At 35.6% G+C, this 25,650-nt stretch overlaps 1 protein-coding gene across 1 annotated transcript in view; it reads left to right on the top strand.

The window, feature by feature from the left end:
- Nucleotides 1-25,650, top strand: part of LOC142350494 (uncharacterized) — a 169,801-nt gene that overhangs the window by 107,947 nt on the left and 36,204 nt on the right. Inside the window, exons 14-15 of the mRNA XM_075402344.1 lie at nt 5,121-5,249; nt 24,705-24,884. Coding sequence (XP_075258459.1) covers nt 5,121-5,249; nt 24,705-24,884 — 309 coding nt within the window. The remainder of the gene's footprint in view (nt 1-5,120; nt 5,250-24,704; nt 24,885-25,650) is intronic.

Below are 25,650 nucleotides of genomic sequence, written 5' to 3'. Positions count from 1 at the left end.
CCTAATGTTTGAGGTTACCAAATAAACTCTTCAAACAAGAAAAAAAAACTATTTCAACTAAGGTCGATAAACAATTGCATATCCGAAAAAGCACCATTCGTCTTAAAACGAGGAATTCCAGAAGACACAAAATCAATACGAAACAATTTTTAAAAGTTTTAAAGCAACTCAAAAGCTCTTCATATAGAACTGCTTACAATATTTTTCAATCAAATTGTAGAGGTAAAAAAGGAGAGAAGACTGGAAAAATGAACTATTACATGATTCACAACAGCATCTCTTACTTGCAAGCCGATGGTGCAAGGTCTTAAAGTCTCGAACATGGTATCTTTTGTAACCCTTCCTATGCTCTTTGTTGTTTCCCGAAGCTTCACCTCTCCTGTCATTTTTACCTTGATTCCTTGATGGTAGAGCTATGCCAAGTTCATCTACTACATATTCAACATAACAGACTATTTTAATCATTAGAAAATTTACACATAAGACAATTTTAATCAAAGTTGATGTTCGATAAGTCCAACATAAAAAAAATGTACAAATTAGCTTCTATAAACTGCAAGTAACTGGAAGAAAGATGTAAACCAAAAAGACAAAATTCAACAGTTTTTGCACTTATAACTTCACCTTCCGTTCAGAGAAATGTTTAACCTTCGATAACATTTTCAAACAAATTTCAGATCCTGAAGATAGCACAAAAAAATCTTTTTGGACGTCACTCCATAATTTAGCTCAAAGAATAAAACTCAAGCTTTTCAAACAATATGCACAGTAATTTGCGACAGCATAAAAAAATTTCGTTCTTCAACCAGTTTTAACTTTGTTTTATGCAAAATTTTTAGCCTACTGGGCCTTTTCTTCAACGTTTATTTAAAAATAACAGCAATTTCAAAATACTGCCTCTGATTAAACAAAAGAAAACTTGTTCTGGCGGGCTCGTATTCGCGAGTTGAAACCCAACCTTTCTAAAAAAATCTATTAAACAACGTTTTCAAAGCCAATTGACAATCAATAAAAAGGTTATAAATGCTAAACTTTGTAGTTTCAGGCTGATTTTTTCCGTGGTAAGGTATACCGAATTATGTCACGCTTTTTAAATTTGTGAGACAGTATTTCGAACAATAAAAGCAAGTCAGCTTTCAATTCCAGTTGGTTTTAGTAGTTCTCTGTATCTAGTGAACCTGACGACGTTGTTCTTTTTTCATCAATTTTTGATGATCGTGCAGAATTTAGATATTGAGCAAATTTTTATACGATAGAAGAGACTCCAAAAACAATGCTTGCCAATTTTGTTTTTTTTGCCAGCAAATTTCCCAATGAAATTTCACAATAAAACTCCAATGCAGATTTTCGTCAGTACAGTCCACACAGGCGAAAAAGATCTTTCTGCGTCTATTTTTCTAAACTCAAATTCTTCTAAACTCAAATTTTTCAGCGTATATTACATTCAGACTTATACAAGAAAAGTCCACTTTTCGTGTGGTTGAACTCCATGGGCTAATAAAAACGAAAGCAAATATAGCTGAATTTTAATGTAAAAAGTCCAACTCACTTAGAATCAAATGGTCATCAAACAGTGTCAGAAAAAATATTTTTTTTAAAAAAAAACAGTATCACCGGTACTTCTGTATTTATAATATATGCAGTGTATATATACATACAGTATATATATATATATATATATATATATATATATATATATATATATATATATAAATATACATATATGTATATATATATATATATATATATATATATATATATAAATATATATATAGTATATATATATATATATATATATATATATATAATATGTTTATATGTATATATATATATATATAAATATATATATATATATATATATATATATATATATATATATATATATATATATATATACATAATAAAAGCAGTGAAGGCTCATTTTAATTCAGTTAAATGTACTTCTTGTTATTAGATTAAAATAAACGGGGTTAGGAAATGAATTCGAGCGTTTAGTTTCATTACATTTTTTTCGTTTCCAATAGAGACAAAAGGATTCGGTAATTCCGCCATACTCAACCACGTTTTATCTTAATGTTTGCCAAATGAGGAAGAGATAGAAACCTTACAAAAATCACTTTTTGTTAGATAATGATTGGTTTATGCTTTTAAAAAATCGCTTAAGCTCTAAACAATTCACAAATGAATCCAAAAGTCAGAGAGCCAATGATAACTGCCATTAAATAGAGTAGGAGACAAGACAATTAAAAAATCAAATAAAAACAACAAGCATTACTGACGAGCAAAACCCAATGCCTATTCAGTTTTTTGATAAAAACTTAATGAAAAAATCAAAATAGCATCAGATTAAAAGCAAACTTAACAAAATACAAAATCACTTGCATTTTACCAGACAAAACTTCAAAACTGTCTTTATTGAGAATAAATAATAAGTAGTCAGAGAACAAAAAGGGCAAACTCAGAAAATACGTTTACACTTTTTCATAACAGTTAAATTCAAAGTCATGAAAGCAACTCGCTATCAACTGACATCTTTCAATGACTTCATTTCAGCCTTTAAAAAAACAAGTGAGACTTGTCATTATCCGGAATGTCATATGGCTACAAAAAGGAAGAACACAGGCGAAAATCAATAAAACATTTCAAATTCGCAAGGAAACCGTGTCGAAGCCTATTAGATCAAACTTCATTCAAATAAAATATTGAATAGCATCAATTGCGCCCTAATTCAACAAAAATAATGTGATCCTGCACTTGACATTAATGTGCCAACAAAATAATGATGGGGCAAGACAGCAAAAGAGAACCTAAAAAACATTGGAAAATGAAAATTAAATAAATACAGAAAATTGGTAACATGGTAGTATCAACGCCAATTTTTTTTTAACTCAACAGCAATGATGACCATAATAAATAAAAATGAGTTGAAAAAGCAATACAACTTCATTTGTCAATGAGACTAAGCTTAAGGATAGCAAAATTAGGATTGAAATTAGCAAATCTCAAAAAACTCTTATTTTCTTTGAAAACAAACATTTGAAACCGTAAGACAAACGTAATTTTTCAATGGGAAGGCTCTAAATATTACCCTCCTAACCTGTTTGTGCTGAGGAAGCAAATGATTTTTTTCACTAGTGAGAGTATGTCAAAAGACTACACCTTAAAACTTCATACAGGCAGAAAACAAAATATCGCAAAATGTTATGCGAACGGTGTTTAAGCCAAAAGACCACATGCTCTTCGCTGACATGTTCATTGGCTTTTTTGTTTTTGAACTTGACCTGTCAATAATTGAGGTTCGATTTGAAATCAGATTTTTCTATAAACAACATAAAAAAACAGAAAAGGCTTTAAAAAAACCTTCTCAGAGCCCCATTAAAATCAAAATAATTTTTGAGCTAAAAATTCCACAAGTAGATCAAAACTGATTTTTCTCCTGTTGCTTCTCCATTGAAACAAAAGAATTTACGAGATGTTACCGAAATAGTTAATATGACCAAACAGTCATTATAACAGAAAGAAATCAGCAACCTTGAATATTTATCGAGTTATGTTACCAAAAAAATATTATGTACCAACTGAAAGCAAAAAATAATTTTTAATAGCTAATTGGTCTTCCAATTAAACATTTGATTAATTGAACTGAGTTATAAAACAACAATAAGAACAACAAAAGCTGGAAAATCTCAAGAGTTGTTTAAAAATTTACTAAAACACTTCGTCGAAGCTATAAAAACCACGAGCTTTACTCTTAATACAAAATACAAACCGAGTCTTTTTTCATCGCAAACCTCAACGCTGAGGCCAACATTTTCCTTGCTATTGCTGCTGGGCTGATAACAAACGCTATTATTCTGAAAACTTTTTAAATAGTTTTTTGCCAAACAAAAATCTTTTTATGAAAAACAGACTATGCCATTTTTTATAAATATCGGTTCAATATATCGAAAGACCGCAAAAATGTTATTCTCAAATTTATTGAAGGGAACGGGAGGTACAATTAGTCCGTATATGACTAAAAGAAGATCATTTTAGCAGTTTTTATGTATGCACTGGTCATTTTTGGAAAAGTTGGTCAAATAGGCATATTTGATGCCATTTTTATGAAAAAAAAAGATAAAATGCTGAAGTTTCAGAGTTCTAGCTGAAACTTTTGCCAAAAAAGTGGGTTCAAACAGTTTACCAACTCTCTTTTATCTTTAAACGTAAAACCAATGAGACTACTGTTAACAATTGTATCATATTTGATCAAAAATTGATCAAAATTCAGGCAAAAATTTACGAAAAATGTGAACAAAACAACGGAAGTTAGGCTAACGTTCACAAATAATTAAACCTCCGTAACTCCCTAGAAAAAACGAAACTCAACTTTTTTTAATTTGAAAATTTATGCATAACAATCTTTCTAATGATAACACTCACGATTCTGTACAGTTAATATATCGATCGGTGAAATTAGACTGAAAAAAAAAATGCAGATGAGTATATAGTTCCTCCCACTAAACTGGGTCGGAACAAGTAGTCGAAAGTACGCAAAATTCGTGGGGCAAATAAGAACAGGTGTCTTAAGATCTAAAACAGGCTGCAATTAAAAATTTGAGCAAAGGAGCTTCAAATGAGGCTGTTTTAGAGGGTATGTCAAAAGTATACCAAATAATGAAATATCTTTTATTTAATCAAGTTTCTGTTTTTATTGTTTTTGATCATATAGTTTCAATTTCCAGACATATATATTAACTTGTAAGTTAAGTCCAGAGAAATTAAGATCAACTGACTTTCGTTGTGAGTGTTTTGTTAAATAGTAAATTGCTTGCCAGTTTCAAAGCAGACGCATTAGATTTCAGTATGCACTAGAGAAGAAACTATAATTGATGCAATTTTTTGCGTCATTACGTTTACGAAGGACCAACATATAGAATCAGTTAATGATTTCTTCCTTATATAAATGATGTTAACTCAAGGAGTAACTGTTTATCCAAAACAACCCAAACCATTCTGATCTGCCCGAGTCCCCGAGGGATGGAATTCGATGCTGTGAACCAATTTGCCCTTCAAAATCATATACAGAAAGTTTACCTGATTGAGTAAAGAGCAAAACCTTTAGTTTTAATATTATAAAGCTAGTATTTAATTTTTTTAGGTTCAGTTCTCGGGCAACGGACAAACGGATGTCAGTGTTTGCTCCTACTGGACTGAAAACTGGTTTCGACATAAATGAAAAGTCAAACATCAAGGAACTTGTCACACAGGTAGTGAAGTTTACAGGCTCCCCCCTCCCCAACCCTGCCGAACGAGTGCACCCGGGCCGAGGTATCAACGCTAAAAAACACAAAATTATGTAAGATTGTGTAAGGTTGGCGGTGAATGCGTTGAATTTATGTAAGATCTACGCTTGAGGCGCTGAAAAAAGCGCCGACTGTGTTGAATTTAGCGTAGATCTTACATAATTTTATGTATTTTGTGCCTATTCTTGGATCCCCAATTAGGACGTACAAATCCGCGGCCTGCGGATTCCCGGACACACAAGCTAATGTGGCTATAAAAAAATGCTTGGTTTAAGGACGGGTCGAATTTTCTCCGCCCAAAAAGATGTAAGAGTAGGGCTGCAATGAGAGTTTTTTAGGAAAATGCAGCTCAAAACTCTTACATCTTTTTGGGCTGCAATGGGCTGCCAAGAGGGGTAAAATGATGTAATAGTGAGGGGTGAAAGATAAAGTTACCCCCCACTTCTTACATCTTTTTGGTCTGTCAAGAGAAAAAAAAGGATGTAAGAGTGAGGGGGTAATGGAGAAATTACTCCAAAACTCTTACATCAATTTACCCCCCTTGACAGACCAAAAAGATGTAAGAGTTGGGTGTTAATTTATCTTTTACCTCCTCATTCTTACAACAGCCCACTCTTAAATCGCAATTTTGACGGTGGTAATTCCTCCCATTGCAACCCACTCTTACAACAAAATGTGAGGATTTTAGGGAGGACATTCGACCCGGGAGGCTAAGCAACGCCAACTTAACCAGTTATCTCGTCGGTGATATAGTTTCCAATTGGCTAAGTAATTAAATTTGTCATTTTTGTTGGGTAAAAGGCGTGTCGGCTAATTTGTATTGACTGGCCATGCATTCCAATGTCTTAGATGTAGCAATTGTATAATAATACAATTCTACACGGGACTACCGCCCAGAGCAATTCAGTACTGAACCAGTGAAAATCCAGGACTGTTTATAGATATTTTACCCTTGTACGTTCTTTGATCATATCAAAATATAGACTGGCCAGTATATTTTAACAAAAAAATTTTTCTCTGAATTATTTAATATTATAAAATAGATAGAAATTTGTTCTCAGGGCACTCAACAGTTAAAAATCAAGGAAATATTATCCCTTGTTCAATAAAAACAAGTAGCTCTTAACAGAACAAAAAGTCACAGAAAATGTAAAAGAACTAAAATCAACAGACTGAGCTGAGAAAACAACTGAGGGAAAAATGAAGTTGCTCAAGTTTTGTTCTGGCTCACACGACGGGCAATTCGTAAAACAGAAGATAAACTAAAAATAGATCTGGTACTACTCTTTATCATATTTGGACTGCGCTTTTGGGATATATGCGCAGACTGAAAAAAAAGCAGATGAATTATACATATGATATCACATCAAAATTGCCTATTCTTTCCAAAGCATTGATGAATACAGCGAAAAAAAATTTTTTAACAATAATGCGAAAAATATAATTGACCATACCTTTATCGATATATGTAACATTTACTGGTTTAGGAATTGTCTGTTTTTCTGTAAATTTCGGAGGGCCAGTCTGAAATGCTGCTTGATTTTATCTTGCGAGTCTGAAATGTTGATATGAAGAAATACACAAGAAATTGACTAATCCTGTACTGACTTTGCAAGTTAGTAATTGAATATGCTTGTTCAGTACTAAAATCGTCCTAGTTCTACGCCCAAGTAGGAATAATTGAAAACAGGACGTTCGGCCGACAAGGAAGGAGTGAGAGACTCGGCTCACAACCTGGAACTTGTCAAAAAAATTCACTAAAGGGTAAAACGCTTGTTAGTTGGATTATTCTCTTTCGTGTGCGGCCGAATCATTAATTATCACCGAGACCGCGCCCCCTAGAGTAGGCAGGGGTGGGGTGGGTTGCACAACTACTAGAAGAAATTCGTTATGCTAGATGACAAGAACAATGCTGTGTGGTTTTTCACTTAAGAATCAAAGTTGTAGTTGGGACAATCTCAGCTTGAACGTAAATTGTGACGATTTTGATTAAATTTTGAGAACTTTTTAAGTCTGAAACTTTTTCCCAAAAGTCTCAACTTTTGACTCTTCATAAAACATCTTCTGATATCACAAAAGATATCTTCTGACGATGTGTGTCTGAGTCTGTATGTGTGCATATTTGTGTGTATGTATGTTTGTATGTATGTGTGTGTGTGTGTGGGTGTGTGTGTGATTGTATGTGAGATTGTGTGTGTGTTAATCTGAGCCAGGTGTGTGTGTTAATCGGAGCCAAATCGCTCAATCCATTTGTTCCAGAGGTCGAGTGCCATTTTTTGTGTGTTTCCAAATGTCGTTTAAGTCTTGAATGTCTTGTATGACGTCTCTAGGACAGGACAGGTTAGTAGAATGTGTTTAAATATAGCTGGTTCTCCTTCTATCCTCTGTACTGTTCTTTCTCTCATTTGCCCATTTCCTGTCTCTAGTTTTGGAGCTCAGTGTGGCGGCTAGACCTCAGTTTACAAATTTCCACCTGCTTTTCATGTTGAGGTTGTCGTCCCTGTTTCTTCTGGAGGGTGCCTCGTTGGTCACGAAACTCTTAATGATTTTGCCGGCTGTGTGTGTCATTGAGGTTCAGCAGTTTCCATCATTTTCATTCCTCGCTCGTCCAGGCCGTCTGCTTTTTCGTTCCCATCAATGGCCACTTGAGTTGGCAACGAGATGAAAAGAAAGGTAATCTTCCTGTCTTTATGTTCCATGACGCAGAACTGTGCTTGTTGATCGTGTTTTCTCCTCGGAGAGGTTGATTAGCGAAGCTGTTCCATTCTCTTGACACATGAAAGCACGTCCATGATGACCTTCTAAGTTTCGTGTGGGTGTTTTTATAGACAATTCTTCAGGGTCACCAATTCGACCCAAAAAAAACATTGTGAAAAAATCCACTGGTTGTGCAACTTATGTCTACGATCTCAACCTACAACAAAGACACCCGCTCTACCAATCATTTGCTTTCAACTGCTGATCCTTTGTTGTAGGTGGTGAACCTTGTCACCCTTGTCACCTGATTTGACAATTCCTTCGAGGGCTTGGCATCCCAGTTAGGTCACTTTTTGTCGTGTCACTTCGCTCGATGTAAACCGTTGTTCTCACCTGCGGTTTCATTGGACCAGGGAACAGGACTGCATTGACCTTTTTTTGGAAGATCCTTTTCAAGCTTTGTTTTCTTCTTCTGCACCAAATTTGTTTGGCCGTTTGTTGTGGAACCTGTTTGCCAGGAATCAATATTCCGGGGTTCATTTCCATTAAATGCAGTAATTTGTCAACGTCAAATATGGCTTGTTGGACGGCAGCGTCCTCGATTGTGGTCAGTTCTGCTTTGTTCTTTTTTTCGTTCAGTCGAGCTCTTGAGCTCTCCTGTTATTGCTCTTGCTAAAAACCATCTGGTTCAGTTTCACATCTTCTCTGCTAGTTTTCGAAGGCCATGGTTTGCAAGCTGGTCCGACTTACAATTCAGTGGTTCGGCCGCTTCCGAAATAGGTTTGGCTTAAGGTTGCTTAGTCCTCACCCCAGTCAGTTCCTGAGAAGAAGTAAGGAACTGTGCTTCGATTAATTAATTTCTCGCTGACTTATCAATGCTGAATATTTGTTGCCTGTCTGTCGATCTCCAGTTCGCGTTTATTTTACTTTGTGATGGTAAAAAGACTGCATTTACACTTTTTTTCGAGATAATGATTTTTGTAATTTTAAATCAACTTAAATCCGGATTAAGAGAGCTCTGATGACAATATTTGGGGAACGCTTTTTCTGAGTGTTTTTGTTTTGTTGCTTCGACTTCAGCACTGGACATAGGCAAGCATATGGCTCAGCCAGCTTTGGATCCATTGCACTATCTCTCGATCGTAACTCTTTAAAGTCAGTTTCGACCGCAAAGCTTCTCACCATACAGTGTGGTAAGTTTTGGTGTAATCAATTAATGCAAGAACCTTCCTTTTCTGAAAATTTTGTTAAAAGCCGTCATTGATATATTGTGAGAGTCGTAAGAGCCGGTCTTCAGCTGATCTCTATATTCGAAAACCAGCCTGGTTTCCCAGTGTAAGTATTTTCTCTCCGGGATGCTTCATTTTTTCACAGATCATTCGTGCCGTGAATTTGCCGGTAACCGGCTTTAGTTTGATTGGATGATGGGTGTCTGTGTGTACCAGTCATGATTCTCTAAGTTCTTCTGTTTTTTGAGTATGGGTCGTATGTCCGATGTTTGCTACAATTGGGGGACTATTTTCTTGTTCCAGGTGGCGTTGAAGAGATCCAACAGCGTTGTTTTTCCTAAATGCTTGATCATTTTCGGACGGGCGCGATCTGGTCCAGCCGTTTTTTTTTCGTTTCAGTAGAGCCTTAGCTCCCTTAATTTCTCCGATTAGAAGTTTTTTCTCCTCTGGTGTTTTTATCCTCTGATGATAAAAATGTTTGGATAAAGGCTGCCGTTAAAAAAAATCAATTGTTCAGGTCTATGATAATCTTTTTGAGCAATCAAACAGGTGCCCAATACTAATTTCTCTCACCAACTGGATTTCGTCTTATCAAACTAGATTTTTTTTTTGAAATATAACAGCCGTCAGATTGACGCAAACCTTTCTCGTTTGAACCATATTTTCTTCATGCGACCCAAATTTTTGTAATTTCGTCCACAAATAACAGCAACAAACACTGGATGAGATGAGCAGCAAAGACTATTACAAGCAAGACTAATTTGGGTCGCTAAAAGAAAATTCAATAACCCGATACAGGTTTTGGCCCGATCGAGCAGACCCTCGCAGATGTCTTTGTAGACCAAACACAGTCTCTGAGAGACCATCAGCCAAGCTATCCTGTGACCAAACAAACACTCGGTCAGAGCTTTTGGTTTAAACATTTTGGACTTGTCAAATCATTAAATTTGGTCCCAATAAATAGAATCCTATCAAAAAAGTAACTCAAAATAAAATCGTCGGCCTCAGACAAGTATTGACGGGATCAGATTGGATTTAAGACGATAAAATTCCACATCAACGAGATTCAAATCAGAGTATAATATCAAATGATTACCTCAGACACGTGCAAAAAATGAAACCGAAACTATACTTCCGCAAGTCAATCGGAATAAGATAAAGTGTCCCAAAAACGGACGTGAAAGCACCTTGGATCATTTGTCCAGTTAAAGTCGGAGAGTTTGATAACAACTAATTTGAACATTGCCTGAAATCTTTGAGCAAACTTGAATTAGCAGAGCAGCCAATATCACAAAACAAAAAGTTTTTCCTGAAGAGAAGGATTGTTCAGATCTGAAAAACGAAGCCCATATGTTGAAGTCTAAGACAAAATTTGCGACTAGAACCACGAAGGATTAAAGCGATTGATCAGTCGTGCGGGTGCAATTAGGGCCAATGAACTGCTATTTGGTTTTCAGAGACCAAGGGATTAAATCTCAAAGATCACACACCACTTTTTCTTTCTCTTTTTCTTTCACATTGCGTCTACCACTCAACAGCGTCCGCAGATTAAATACGAGGAAGAAATAAACAATGAGAGCAAACTGGTAGCGGATCCTTGTCATCTTCTCTGGGATCGGACCTTGAATCAGAAAAATTATCAGATTCCAGAAGAGGCAAAGTTTGCCAATGTTTCTGCGGTTTTAATATCAACGCTGAAGCTTTCGTTTTAAAAAGGATTGCGCCATGCCATCTGGAATCACACTAAGAAACAATGGAAACTCGTCACGGACGTTGGTCTGAGATTCGGGCTAATTACAGCTCCATGGCGCAATTGCTCAGTATCATTTTTTGTTAATTTTTTCCAAAGAGGAAAAACTGAAATGGTGAAAAAAAGGAAAAATTAACACCTAAATAGTCAAGATACACAAAAAAGGCTCAAAAACTATGATAAGTTTGGTGTTAAGGATGAATTGCTGGGCGAGTCAAAGTAATAGCTACGTTCTTCCTTCTTTGTTCTCTATATTTTGCTGTGACCAGTCTGCTACAGGTATCAATGACACCATAAGCGTTTCTACTAAGTAAACAAACAGAGTAAATTAGCCGACTGCTGACTGCTTTGACAACAAAACATTAAAGCAGAAAACTGAAAAAACTGTCGGAATATTAGATTGCGTGGTTTTTATCAAATGGTAGAATTTAGAAACATACGCAATACGCCATGGGAGTCACCGAAAAATTTTGTCACTTTAATTGATTAGCTGAATTATTTTTATGCGAAACACAATTATTTTTCTTACTGATTCCACTGATTTCTTCATTACCTGTTGCAATCATTCAATCAACAACAAAATAAAACGCTCTGGGTGGTTTGATTCAGTGGTTTGTTGTTCATATCAGCATAACACTTATTCAGTATTTTTTAAAGTTCATCTTTTTTGTCTTGTTATTTTTTTCTTTTTGTTAATTTTTGTTATTTTGGATTTTTAACGGGTTCAGTCGTTAACACTTTTAAAGTGAGAAAACCGCGCCCACTACTGGTCATAAAAGAACAACAGAAAAGCCAAAACTTAAACATCATCAATGTATCAGACACATGCAATTTTAGATGCCCTTTTTTCAGCAGAATACGACAACTTGTAACAAAGTGGTCAATTCACCTCATGAAACAAAGTGCAGTGATTCAAACACACCAGGCACCAATTGTTTTTGTGTTCTTTCTTCTACTTTCTCAATCACGTTCTATGTCTTGCCTCACAAATATAATCACACGTTCCTGTCATTGAAACAGCAACTTGCAGCGCAGTGATCTTCTCATCTAAACAAAACGGCGCAGTGGTTCAATCCCCGCCCGGCGTAAAGTTTTTTCTCGTACTCATTTTATCAATTAATACCTCTTGCCTTCCTAAACATATTTTTGCAATTTGATATTTAAAACCCTCGAATTTTAGCGTAGTGGTAAGTTTGTCTGATTGAAACCGGGCGCAGTAGTTCAAATCCAATAATTTTTGTTCAAATTTTCAATTCGTACTTCTTGCGTTACTAAACATAATTAGTTAATTTGATAACTATTAGAGGGATTGGTAACGGATTGGTCTTTTCATCTGTTTGAAACAGGGTTCTGGGCGCGATACCTTTTTTCTTATTTTTTTGAGAATGGTAACCAATTCGAGCTGGAAAAGATTCTTACCAGAGAATAATACTCATGAAAGGATGTTTTCAACAGCTGCCCCCTTTTGCGAAGGGGGGATACTCTTGAGAAGAATTTAAGCGAGCTATTTATTAACCAATCAGAGACGGCTTATAAATATCCATGCATGCCCATACTATAGAAAATTAAATAGAATAAAATACACCATGGTATGGCAAATAGCCGAACTGGGATAAAGATTGAAAACAAATGCCGGACTTCATCTAAAAGAGGGGGCGATTCTCTGCTAGGTATCAATGGGGGACGATTGCTGAAACGATCCCTCGTGAAAACTTTGGGAAACTTTAGGAAAACTGTAGCAGTAGAAATACGGGATGTATACCTTCATCCAATCAGAAACTGAGAAGACACTATTCTCTTTTATATGGAGAGAACTCTACTAACTATAGTCAGTCTAATAGAGCAGTTGCACGGTGTGCGAATCTCTGACTCCGGTGTTATTCTTTATAATCACCGTTATAATTGAAATATAACTTCAGTGTTTTACAGTGTCGGTTAATCTGAGAGACATAGGTAAGATTACTTTGCGCGTAGAAATAAGTAGCGCTAAATCTATATACCTTAAGGCTGTAAAAGGAGCCCTCAACGGGTCTGCCTTAAAACTTATGGATGTTTATTAAAAATAAAAAAATTTTGGCACACTTGTTGTAAAATTTTTTTTGCCACTGTTGAAACAAATTTTAATTTTGGTACTCTTTTAATTTTTTTTGTTTTGCCTCTCTTATAAGTCGGCATAGTATTACGTTGTTGTGCATAGCTGTGCGTAATCCAAAGACCACGATATTAATTTTCATGCTGTTTACGTAAATTGTCGGCTAAACGCCCTTTCTGCCACTATGACCTTCACCTACGATTGTATATTATACTCTAAGAGTTCAGAAACAATTTATAAGGCGGTTATTTTCCAAGACAGCTCTTAAAATAGATAATAACTTGCAAAACAATGCAAGAGTTGGTCTTCAGTTTCGGTGCTCGGAAAATAGATCGAAAGCGACAAACTAGAACAATAGATCGAAAACTTAAAAAATCAAATTTGCGTTGGCCAATCAAATTTGAGAACTCACAAGCGCTTGAGCGAAGTGTATAAAAAGTGCAGTAGTTGGATGGTGCCTTGAAGCTTAGCCAAAAGGTAATTTAGCCGAATGAACTCACTCAAAACATACTATTTTTTCCTGAGAACAAATCTTAGATCTAGTTTATATAATTTTATACTCTTTTTGCACTTAAAACTCAGAAAACTGGGAACACAATCCCAACAAAAACACATATTACTTAAAATCAAAACACAAATATTATCAAAATGAATCATCACATTGGTCAAACTTCCTCTAATCTTCATTCACACTCTGACAATCTACAAATAGCTGTTCTTACACAACAAAACAAGCTTCTTACACGTGACGTTTTACCCTTTGAAGTTGAACCCTATCAAAACCAAGATGAATTAAATATACTTTTAAACATAGCAAAACAAGTCAAATATCACTATTGTGCAGTAGAGCAAAATCTTCTCCTCTGTTTACCAGAGAAAGCATCACAAGTTTCGCGAACAGTCTTTCTTTCGTACCTACTTGAAAGATATGGAGATCAGCTCACAAAGGGCACCATTCTTTTTCTGTGTGATCCTCTCACAAACACATATATTTCCCTCATATATGACACTTTATCTAACCCACTATCAGATACACTATTTGAATTCCTTAAAGGAGTATGGTCAGAAATGCAACACTTGGATAGAGCAGGTGTATTTAAAAAATCTTCTTTTGAATTTCTCCAACGTCTAGCTTCTACACTTAATACTGCTGCTTTACAATCATGGAAAGAAAGCGTACATAAAATCGCTCGACAAGAAAAAGAAGGTTTCACTCATCTTCTTAAAACGTATATAAGCTCTGTAAAAGATGCGGATCTAAACGAAGAAAAGATTCTCGATTCTCTTACACTTCGATCTTGCTATATACACAGACTCTGGAATAGTCCAGTAAGACGAATTTTTCCAGCCACAAAACTAATAGCTGAAACGTATACACAGTTAATACCTAAATTACAAGAAACACTACATTATATCTATGATCCGAATTGGTTTTCACAACATTTCATCACTATTACAGAAGAAGTACCCTCGGAAACTATACAAAAATTGTCCATCAATCATAATAATATCGAGAAAACACTATAACGCAGAAAACCAACCATTTACATGTACAGAAACTCCAGAAAACACAAGTATGTCTCTTGAAGCATCACCGATAAAAAAATTTAGATAATATAGTCCACTTACAACCCACGGACGCTTATATTAATGAAACTACAGAAACAGACTTTAACTCCACATTACTAGATGATGGAACACTCTTTTCATCACACACAGTTAATAATTTAATTGATCTCGAAGATCATGGTCAAAAAACCACTGGAAACAATAATACTACTACTGCAAATGAAACCACTAATAACAAACTTTTATCAAAATCAACAACACAGGAAACCTGTATATTCGACTGAATTAACACAGAATTCCGATCCATTAAACACAACTTTATCGACATTACCAAGTATAAACACACCTTCACCACGCTTACAAAGACAAAACTCTGTACACTTTAATACTGAACTTGCTATATTAAATAAGTCACTGCAACCACCACTAGCTAATAACCAAAATATTCAAATAACTCCGCAACAATTAGTAAAGCTTGTTAGACAACTTAATTCACTAAAAAATTACAAATAACAAACGCTCCCACCCCTTATTCTCTACAGGCGGCTTCTACACAAACACTGTCACCTGTAGCTCGCAGAAATACACAAATGATGTATTCCTATTTAGACGGCTCAGTGCCTATGTCAGTCTTTAAGACCAATTGATGGTACTGATCATACCTATAAAACGGAAGATTTCTTAAATGCTATCACAGCAAATATAGTAATGACAGCGGGACCAGAGCAGATTGATTCACCGGAAATTGAAGCTTGGATTCTAGAACAGTCGTTCTTTCGTACCTAATTGAAAGATATGGAGCTCAGCTCACAAAGGGCACCATTCTTTTTCTGTGTGATCCTCTCACAAACACATATATTTCCCTCATATATGACACTTTATCTAACCCACTATCAGATACACTATTTGAATTCCTTAAAGGTGTATGGTCAGAAATGCAACACTTGGATAGAGCAGGTGTATTTAAAAAATCTTCTTTTGAATTTCTCCAACGTCTAGCTTCTACACTTAATACTGCTGCTTTACAATCATGAAAAAAAAGCGTACATAAAATCGCTCGACAAGAAAAAGAAGGTTTCACTCATCTTCTTAAAACCTATATAAGCTCTGTAAAAGATGCGGATCTAAACGAAGAAAAGATTCTCGATTCTCTTACACTTCGATCTTGCTATATACACAGACTCTGGAATAGTCCAGTAAGACGAATTTTTCCAGCCACAAAACTAATAGCTGAAACGTATACACAGTTAATACCTAAATTACAAGAAACACTACATTATATCTATGATCCGAATTGGTTTTCACAACATTTCATCACTATTACAGAAGAAGTACCCTCGGAATCTATACAAAAATTGTCCATCAATCATAATAATATCGAGAAAACACTATAACGCAGAAAACCAACCATTTACATGTACAGAAACTCCAGAAAACACAAGTATGTCTCTTGAAGCATCACCGATAAAAAAATTTAGATAATATAGTCCACTTACAAACCACGGACGCTTATATTAATGAAACTACAGAAACAGACTTTAACTCCACATTACTAGATGATGGAACACTCTTTTCATCACACACAGTTAATAATTTAATTGATCTCGAAGATCATGGTCAAAAAACCACTGGAAACAATAATACTACTACCGCAAATGAAACCACTAATAACAAACTTTTATCAAAATCAACAACACAGGAAACCTGTATATTCGACTGAATTAACACAGAATTCCGATCCATTAAACACAACTTTATCGACATTACCAAGTATAAACACACCTTCACCACGCTTACAAAGACAAAACTCTGTACACTTTAATACTGAACTTGCTATATTACATAAGTCACTGCAACCACCACTAGCTAATAACCAAAATATTCAAATAACTCCGCAACAATTAGTAAAGCTTGTTAGACAACTTAATTAACAAAAAAATTACAAATAACAAACGCTCCCACCCCTTATTCTCTACAGGCGGCTTCTACACAAACACCGTCACCTGTAGCTCGCAGAAATACACAAATGATGTATTCCTATTTAGAAGGCTCAGTGCCTATGGAACAGTCTTTAAGACCAATTGATGGTACTGATCATACCTAAAAAACGGAAGATTTCTTAAATGCTATCACAGCAAATAAAGTAATGACAGCGGGACCAGAGCAGATTGACTCACCGGACCATGAAGCTTGGATTCTAGAACGAATTGCAATGATACAAACGGCCCCAATTGGCCCGGCACAGCAATGGTACTCACACTTACCACTAGAAATAAAAAAGAGCTGTCAAGCGGTTTGCCGTGAATTTCAAAAGACATTCGATAATCAGCAGTCGCAGACACAAACGAAATTTTTATTAGAAAGCATAACACCTGCTTCTGGTGAAATAAAAACACTGGTGCTCAGAATTGAACTTATGATCCAAAAAGCATATGTTAATACCGCTCCAGATATGCGTATTGCACAAATGAATGACGCACACGTAAAATCACCCGACACTCAATTAGACAGTACAGCTCTATAAAAGATTGCAAACCGCAAATTCACTCTATTGGAACCACAGCTTCCTTTTGCACAATTAGTAGAAAAACACATCAAGAAGATATCACAAGAACACACATAGATAGACAAAACCCAAACACGAATACCACTCTTTCTTTGTCAATAAATAATCTTTCTCTAGATATTGCTCATCCCACAATAGATGATATACATATGATGGAACAGGCTATTGCTCATGGGATCAACTTAATACGTCACAAGTACTCAAATGATCCAAATTTTAAAGGGAAACCTGAAAAAAAGTTCGCGCTCGGGACACAGCATTTCTACATGCCCCGATAAACGATGCACAAAACCACTCGAAAAACTTAATTTCGCGAAAAAAAGCCTTTAATCAAGCGATGAAAGGTAACCAAAAGCTTCCAAGCAAACAAATCACATCAAATAATATGAGCGTTAAAACAGTACCATTTTTTATCGATCTAAAAGCAACAGTAGAGGCACCCGTGACAATTCAAGACACAGAAGTCCAAACAATTTATCACATTCAAACACAAAACCTTATTACGGTAATAGTAATTTTAAATTACCGAGTAGAAACGGTTCACCATACCCAGGACCCCCTAATTATAACAACAAGTCTGGTTATAACACTAAAAATACATATTCAAATAACTCTAGACCACAATCACCTCATTATAATAGAGATGGAAATCGTCCACGACGACAATTCTCTCGTAATCGACTCCGTAATTTAGGAAACCCACTCATCCACGTGAATTCGCGTCTCCAATATGCTAACACAATGCTCACTTCACCTTACTACATGAATCATAGCTATATAAGTCAACCAAATTATTGTGAATGCGCTCTTCTAAATTTTGATCCGATAAAGAACTATTTCCTGTTTTCGCCGTTTTATGCGAAAACCAACCGTCCAATACTTGTCCCCATCAAGTATCTCCAGTGTGTAGAGGGAGGAGGCACGAATTGCATGTTCGGCCACACCTTCAACCTCCTCTACAGGGACTGGATGTCGAACAAATTGGACAATCGAGAGCCGTCAGCAGAGGAGCCACAGATTCTCAACATTCTTCTCGCGTTGCAAACACACTGAAACGTCGACCATTTCCCCGTGCCCTTGCAGCTTAACTGGCACGCGATCAGGAATTCTTTGAATTCTCCAGGGTTCCTGACATTCAGGCGCCTGATTTTGAATTCGAATATCGGACGTAGGCCACACGAATACCACTCTTTCTTTGTCAATAAATAATCTTTCTCTAGATATTGCTCATCCCACAATAGATGATATACATATGATGGAACAAGCTATTGCTCATGGGATCAACTAAATACGTCACAAGTACTCAAATGATCCAAATTTTAAAGGGGAACCTGAAAAAAAGTTCGCGCTCGGGACACAGCATTTCTTCATGCCCCGATAAACGATGCACAAAACAACTCGAAAAACTTAATTTCGCGAAAAAAAGCCTTTAATCAAGCGACGAAAGGTAACCGAAAGCTTCCAAGCAAACAAATCACATCAAATAATATGAGCGTTAAAACAGTACCATTTTTTTATCGATCTAAAAGCAACAGTAGAGGTACCGTGACAATTCAAGACACAGAAGTCCAAACAATTTATCACATTCAAACACAAAACCTTATTACGGTAATAGTAATTTTAAATTACCGAGTAGAAACGGTTCACCATACCCAGGACCCCCTAATTATAACAACAAGTCTGGTTATAACACTAAAAATACATATTCAAATAACTCTAGACCACAATCACCTCATTATAATAGAGATGGAAATCGTCCACGACGACAATTCTCTCGTAATCGACTCCGTAATTTAGGAAACCCACTCATCCACGTGAATTCGCGTCTCCAATATGCTAACACAATGCTCACTTCACCTTACTACATGAATCATAGCTATATAAGTCAACCAAATTATTGTGAATGCGCTCTTCTAAATTTTGATCCGATAAAGAACTATTTCCTGTTTTCGCCGTTTTATGCGAAAACCAACCGTCCAATACTTGTCCCCATCAAGTATCTCTAGTGTGTAGAGGGAGGAGGCACGAATTGCATGTTCGGCCACACCTTCAACCTCCTCTACAGGGACTGGATGTCGAACAAATTGGACAATCGAGAGCCGTCAGCAGAGGAGCCACAGATCCTCAACATTCACACTGCAACGTCGACCATTTCCCCGTGCCCTTGTAGCTTAACTGGCACGCGATCAGGAATTCTTGGAATTCTCCAGGGTTCCTGACATTCAGGCGCCTGATTTTGAATTCGAATATCGGACGTAGGCCACAGTCCTACAACATCGGGCTCACAGTCCCTTAAAAATTACAGACTCACTGTTCTGGAAACTCATGAACTTTTATTTTCTCTTTACTATTCTTTCTATTTCATTTTTTATATTTCCACTGTCTTTGTTATAATTTCAATTTCTTCTTTGCCACAATTGAAGATTCGGATGAGTTCTTTTCTTTTTCCTTTTGGTTGGGTTTTACTAAGCAGACATTAAATTTTGCGAATAAATTTAATAGGGAAAGTAGCTCACACAGTAATTAAAAGATGGATTTCCACCAGAAGGTGAGCTGCTAAATCCGACTGGTTCTAATCTTGTACCAGATCGAGATAAACAGAAATCACCTTGTACAAACCAGACAGGGACTACTGATTACAAGCGATCCTCCAACTGAGAACAAATCCTCACTACATGACAGTGAAGAGCAGTTGGGTACTCTAAACAGGACTGAGGTTACTGGCCAGCACTCCCTGTAACTGGCACCCTCACTGGTTTTACAATCAGACAAAACCCTCACTGACGACACTATTTACTACTTCACTAACTCAATAACAAGGACTCCAGACGACGGTACAAGTCACAACCGCACTTCAGAGAGAACACAATTCTTCACCCCACTATTCAACGAGGATGACACATCCAGCGTATTTCTGCTACAGTTCACAAATTCGGATTTTAAACTCTTATCCCCGGTTGTATGTGGCAGTAGAAATACTGGATGTATACCTTCATCCAATCAGAGACTGAGAAGACACTCTTCTCTTTTATATAGAGAAATCTACTAAAGATAGTCAGTCTAATAGAGCAGTTGCACGATGTCCGTATCTCTGACTCCGGTGTTATTCTTTACAATCACCGTTATAATTGAAATATACCTTCAGTGTTTCACTGAGTCCGTTAGTCTGAGAAACATAGGTAAGTCTACTTCGCGCGTAGAAATAAGTAGCCCTAACTCTTTATACCGTAAGGCTGTAAAAGGAGCCCTCAACGGGTCTGCTTTAAAACATGGATGTTTATTGAGAATAAAAATTTTCGGCACTCTTGTAAAAATTTTTTGGCAATCTTGGAACAAATTTCCTTTTTGGCACTCTTGAAATCTTTTTTGTTCTGTTTTGCCTCTCTTATACGTCGGCATAGTATTACGTCGTTGTGTTTACGTAAAATGCTGTTTACGTAAATTGTCGGCTAAACGCCCTGTCTGTCACAATGGCATTCACCTACGACTGTATATTATACTCTAAGGGTTGCAGACGAAAAAACTTTCTGCAACTCTCTAAGGTTCAGGAACAATCAATAATGCGGTTAATCTCCTAGACAGCTCTTAAAATAGATAATAACTTGCAAAACAATGCATGAGTTTATCTTGAGGTTCGGTGCTCGGAAAATTGATCGAAAGCAACAAACTGGAAAGATAGTTCGAAATAAAAATAATCAAATTTGCGTTGGCCAATCAGATTTGAGTACTCACAAACGCTTGAGCGAAGTGTATAAAAAGTGCAGTAGTTGGGTGGTGCCGTGAATATTAGCCGAAAGGAAAATTAGCCGAATGAAATATTAGCCGAAAAGGAGACACTCAATCAGATCTCAGAACGTACAAATTTTATTGCGAGAATAACATGTTTGGTCGTGATATTTTGTCCGGTTGTTATAGATTCATATCAAATACCATAGGCCGCTGAGGCATAGCCAAATACGTTAACTTTATGTGTAAGCGAGTTAGATAATTGCGCGTCCTACTTGTGTGCTTACATCAACTATCTCGGCAATTAATTGTTTTTTTGTTCCTACTTTTGACTTTTTCGACTAATTTTTACGTCGGCTAAAATTCCGAACACCATTTTCGGTTTTGAAAAATTCATGCGAAGTCGATAGCCATGACCAAATGCGCTAATGCTATGATGTTAAAGCACTCAAAATCGATTGTATTACAGCCGCTAAGCATAAGTTCATTTTCTATCTAAGCTGCATTCGAATTATTTCGCGGTTAACTTCAGGTTCGCCTTGGCGAACCGTTCAAAAATCGTCTGATTGGAGAATAGTGTTCATTCTCTTATTTCTTCGCGCGAAGTAGACGGTATCAACACAATTGTTTATTATATTGGTGCTATTGACTACATTGCTTACAATTGGACCGAGTAATTATTCCATTAACGTATTGAATTGTTGAAACAACTTGAGAGGCATTAAGTCAAATTTTCAAAGTAATGCTACAAAGGAAAAAATGTAACTCTCTTTGCGGTATTGGAAAAGAATTCTTGTGAAAAGAATAAGTTATACTACATTAACAGAAGCTTATGCGCACAAAATAATAGATATTGTTTTGTTTGTAGCAAACTCCGAGGGGTAGGGGTTAATTGTTCCGACCCCTCTTGAGGGGGGAGGAACTATATACTCAAATGGGTTTTTTTGTTCAGTCAATTTTCGCCGATCGATATATTCATCGTAGAGAGTTGAGAATGGTATCATTAGAAAGCTCGTCCAGCCTATAACATGGAATTAAAAAGATTTTTTTAATTTTCGTTTTCTACAGGGAGTTATCGAGGTTTAAACTTCTGAGAAAAGTAGACTGAATTCCCGTTGTTTTTATTCACATTTTCCAAAATTTTTGCCTACATTTTCGTCAATTTTGCCAAAGTTTGTTAAAATTTTTAAGAATAGTGTCGTTGATTTTATTCTTACAGACAAACAATCATTGTTGATTATTTTGATTTAGTTTTTTCGGACAAAAACTCGGGATAAATATTTCAGCCTTTTTCATCAAAAACAGCACGAAATATGCTACTTTAGTCCACTTTGATCGAATTTGCTGGCAGTATACCCCCAAACAACCTTAATACAATCTTTGTAGACTCGGAAGGGGGCTATTCTTACTTCAACTTCCGCTGAGAGTGCTCTGTTATTAAAAATTTGCCGTTTTTTGCAAACTTTAGTCGTCGATTATCAAGAATCCAGAATTTATTTTTTGAGTTTTCAACTAACAAATTATCTATATCTACAACTTTCGAAATATTAATTTTTTGCTAACGGAAAATAAACATTAACAGGGTTAGCTTTGGGCCAATCTTGGACTGTTACAATCCAAAAAGAATTCGGATTGTAATCAGTCGGTCTTTTTTCTGAAAAAAGACCTTTTTTTAATAATAATAGAACAGAACATATCAAATTAAAGCTCAGGAGTGATAGCTCCAGCTGACTTCCTAATCAGCTCCAAGCTAACGCATTTAGTTTTTTACATGAAAGTTTATGATCGTTTCTTTTTTTAAAAATAATTAATTTTTAAATAAATAATGGCTTAATGAACTTTTCCTCTATTTTTCTCTTAATTTGGTCAATTTGTAGCTTAGTGTCAGCAGAGAAAGAATCCTTCATCATTCTACTGAATAAAAATTTATTCTCAATTGCGGTTTTAAGCCTGAAGTTATTGTTTTTTGGCTCTGATACTACTAGATTTCCGATTTTTTTTGTTTTTAGATATTTGCCAGTTTTTCACGTTTTCTAGTCACATCATCACATTACTGACAGTTCTCATATCACATTATTAGCGTTCAAAAAAAACACAATTGAAAATAATAAAATCCTGAAAGATATAGATTATCGTTTTAACGGCCTCGACCCTCCTTTCTTGAAGAAATTAATTGAATTTTTTAATTTTGTCTTTAGCTGTCATTTTTGCTTTTTCGTTTCGGTCGTATGAATTTTTCTGTATAGTGACAGATTTAACTGGCTTTTCATGGAGGAATAGATGAGCCGACATTCTGATATTAGTAGATAGCTGATGGCTTTCATGAATTTGAAAACAATCGTTTTCCAAATCTAAAAAAAAACTTTTTAACTTCGCAATTTTGTTCATTTTTCTTCTTTTTGTTTCCTAATCTCGTTGATTACAGGTCAAATATGAAATTATAGGTGTCAAGGGAGGGTGTCAAAAGGGATTGATGTCCCAAAATCTATTTTTTTAAGGAATGCGTTATGACCTTACTGACTTCGACACGGGTTTTTCACAAAAAAGTAAATTAATTTGACTTTTGTCATATTTGACGTTCTTTTTGTAGACGCAAGACATATTCTGGATAATTGCAGTTCTCAAAGGCTTTCTTTGGATGAATAAACGACGCTGTTTAAATATTTCATTATGTAAATAATGTCTTTCATGACTTTGGATATAATTTTGTTTCGAAAAAAAAATAAAAATTATTAAATACTTTTGCCCCTTTCTCTTCTTTTGTCTACTTGTTACCTGGTCTCACTAATAAATGGCCACATACTACGTTATCGGTGTCCGAAGAAGGCGCAATCGAATATAATTTGTGGGCCAAAAAATGGCTTGACGGTTTTGACAGCGTTTTCTGGCAAGTTTCAATTGATTTTTTGTTTGTTGTTTTTTGTTGTTCTTTTTAGCCGCTTAAAGAAAATGAATTAGTACAGGCCCTAATGCCTTTCTATAGAAGCATTGGTAACCATAAATTTTTGGGATATTTTACTTGATTTCTAATGGTTTTCTTTAATTTGAAGTTAATTTTTTAAAAAAATAACCAATTTTTTAACTTTACTGTTTTTGTTCTTTTTTGTCTAACTGTTACCAAACCTTTTCATGGACTGGTCCATATCTTATCTGGTGATTCATATGTTATTTTGTTTACTTTTAGGTTTATCTGACGGTATGTTGACTTTGTTATTAAATTTTATTTTTTAAAACGGACATAAAGTTTTTGATGTAATTAATGTTTGTTGTTGTTGTTGTTTGATTTTGCTGTTCATCTTGACTCGCTTTCTTAATATTGGCATATCACAGCAATCTAATGCTTCAATTTTCAATCCACTGAGTTATTTGCTTTGGAGGCTATCTTATCGTTCATACACAATTTTTTTGAAAAATACTTGGGCTTTTTTGGGTTTTTTAGGATTCCCAAAAAATATTTTTTGGGTTTTTCTATCTGTTACTCATTTGGTAGACAATTATGCCTAAATTTTGGATGAGCGGGGTCGGAACCTTATGTGCCATTGCACATTACCGAGCCGCCTTGTTTAAATTACAGTCAAAATTAAATGAAAAGTAAACAAAATTGCGTTCACGGCGCGAACGGAAGAGCTCGGAAAAAGCAGCTCAATTTTCGAATATTTCCCCAATATAGCTCCACCTCCATTATGGTACATGTTTGGCATGATTAGGAGAGGGCGGGGATATACGTTTTATGACCACTAAGATGGGGAGGGGGTGCTATAATGGGAAAGACCCTAGTTTCCTATTTCAGGCTCTTCTGGAAGACAAGCCGGAGTTCATCAAGCTGTTCCTGGAACACGGCCTGGACATCCGGCAGTACCTGACAACGAACCAGTTGGCTCAGATATATGAGACATCCTGTGCGGAGTACCCTCCGTTGATAAAACTGCTCAAGAAAGCTAGAAACGGAAAAGCAAAGCCCTACTTCAAGGTCAATCATTGTCAATACTCAACATCAAAATTTATATAAAATTTTTTTCTGAGTGTATACAGCGTTTCCTCGAATTAAAATCTAAAGTTTTAATGGGTACTTGGCCATGTAAGAGTTTTTACCCGTTAGGGAACTCTAAAAAGACGGTTAAAATGAGATGGTAAATTACAAATTATTAGCTTTCAAAAAGTTGAAAAATACCAGCGCCAACCATTAACTTTTTTCGTGAAATTGAATTCGTTCCACGATTCTTCACAAATTTTGTTTACATGTTAAAAAATGGCACCCGAATGGCATGAAAAATGGTATCTTTTTGTTTAGCCATATTGGAGGACTTTTATTGACTCGCAATCTCAGAAAGAAAGAAAGTGAAAAATAAAATTGAAAGTCTTAAGAAGCAATTTAATTTCTATTTCGATCTGTTGTGTATTGCAAAGTATTTTCTCAACATACCAACATCAAATTACTGAATTTATTGAGCACTTGTCAAGGAAGCTGTAAATGTACTAATAATTGGATAATTTTCATCGTTTGCAGGGATATGGCGCTCATCAATAACAAAACCTGGCCTTTAGGTTTCTTGGAGCAAAAAAAGATCTTTTAATGTGAAAATTTTTAATCAGACTTTCAAATTGGTTTTTTAATCAAAGTATTGTCCCAATTGATCTGCTCTATTTTCACATTTTAAATCGTAAACAAGAATTTTTTTCATTTATTTGACAGCTTAAAATTTTTTAGCCTAGCCAGCACGGAAGACTTCAAAACC

The sequence above is a fragment of the Convolutriloba macropyga genome, chromosome 12 (assembly GCF_964194025.1).
Source record: "Convolutriloba macropyga chromosome 12, txConMacr16.3, whole genome shotgun sequence".
In the NCBI taxonomy this organism is placed as follows: domain Eukaryota; kingdom Metazoa; phylum Xenacoelomorpha; order Acoela; family Convolutidae; genus Convolutriloba; species Convolutriloba macropyga.
This window is presented reverse-complemented; position numbering and strand designations above follow the sequence as displayed.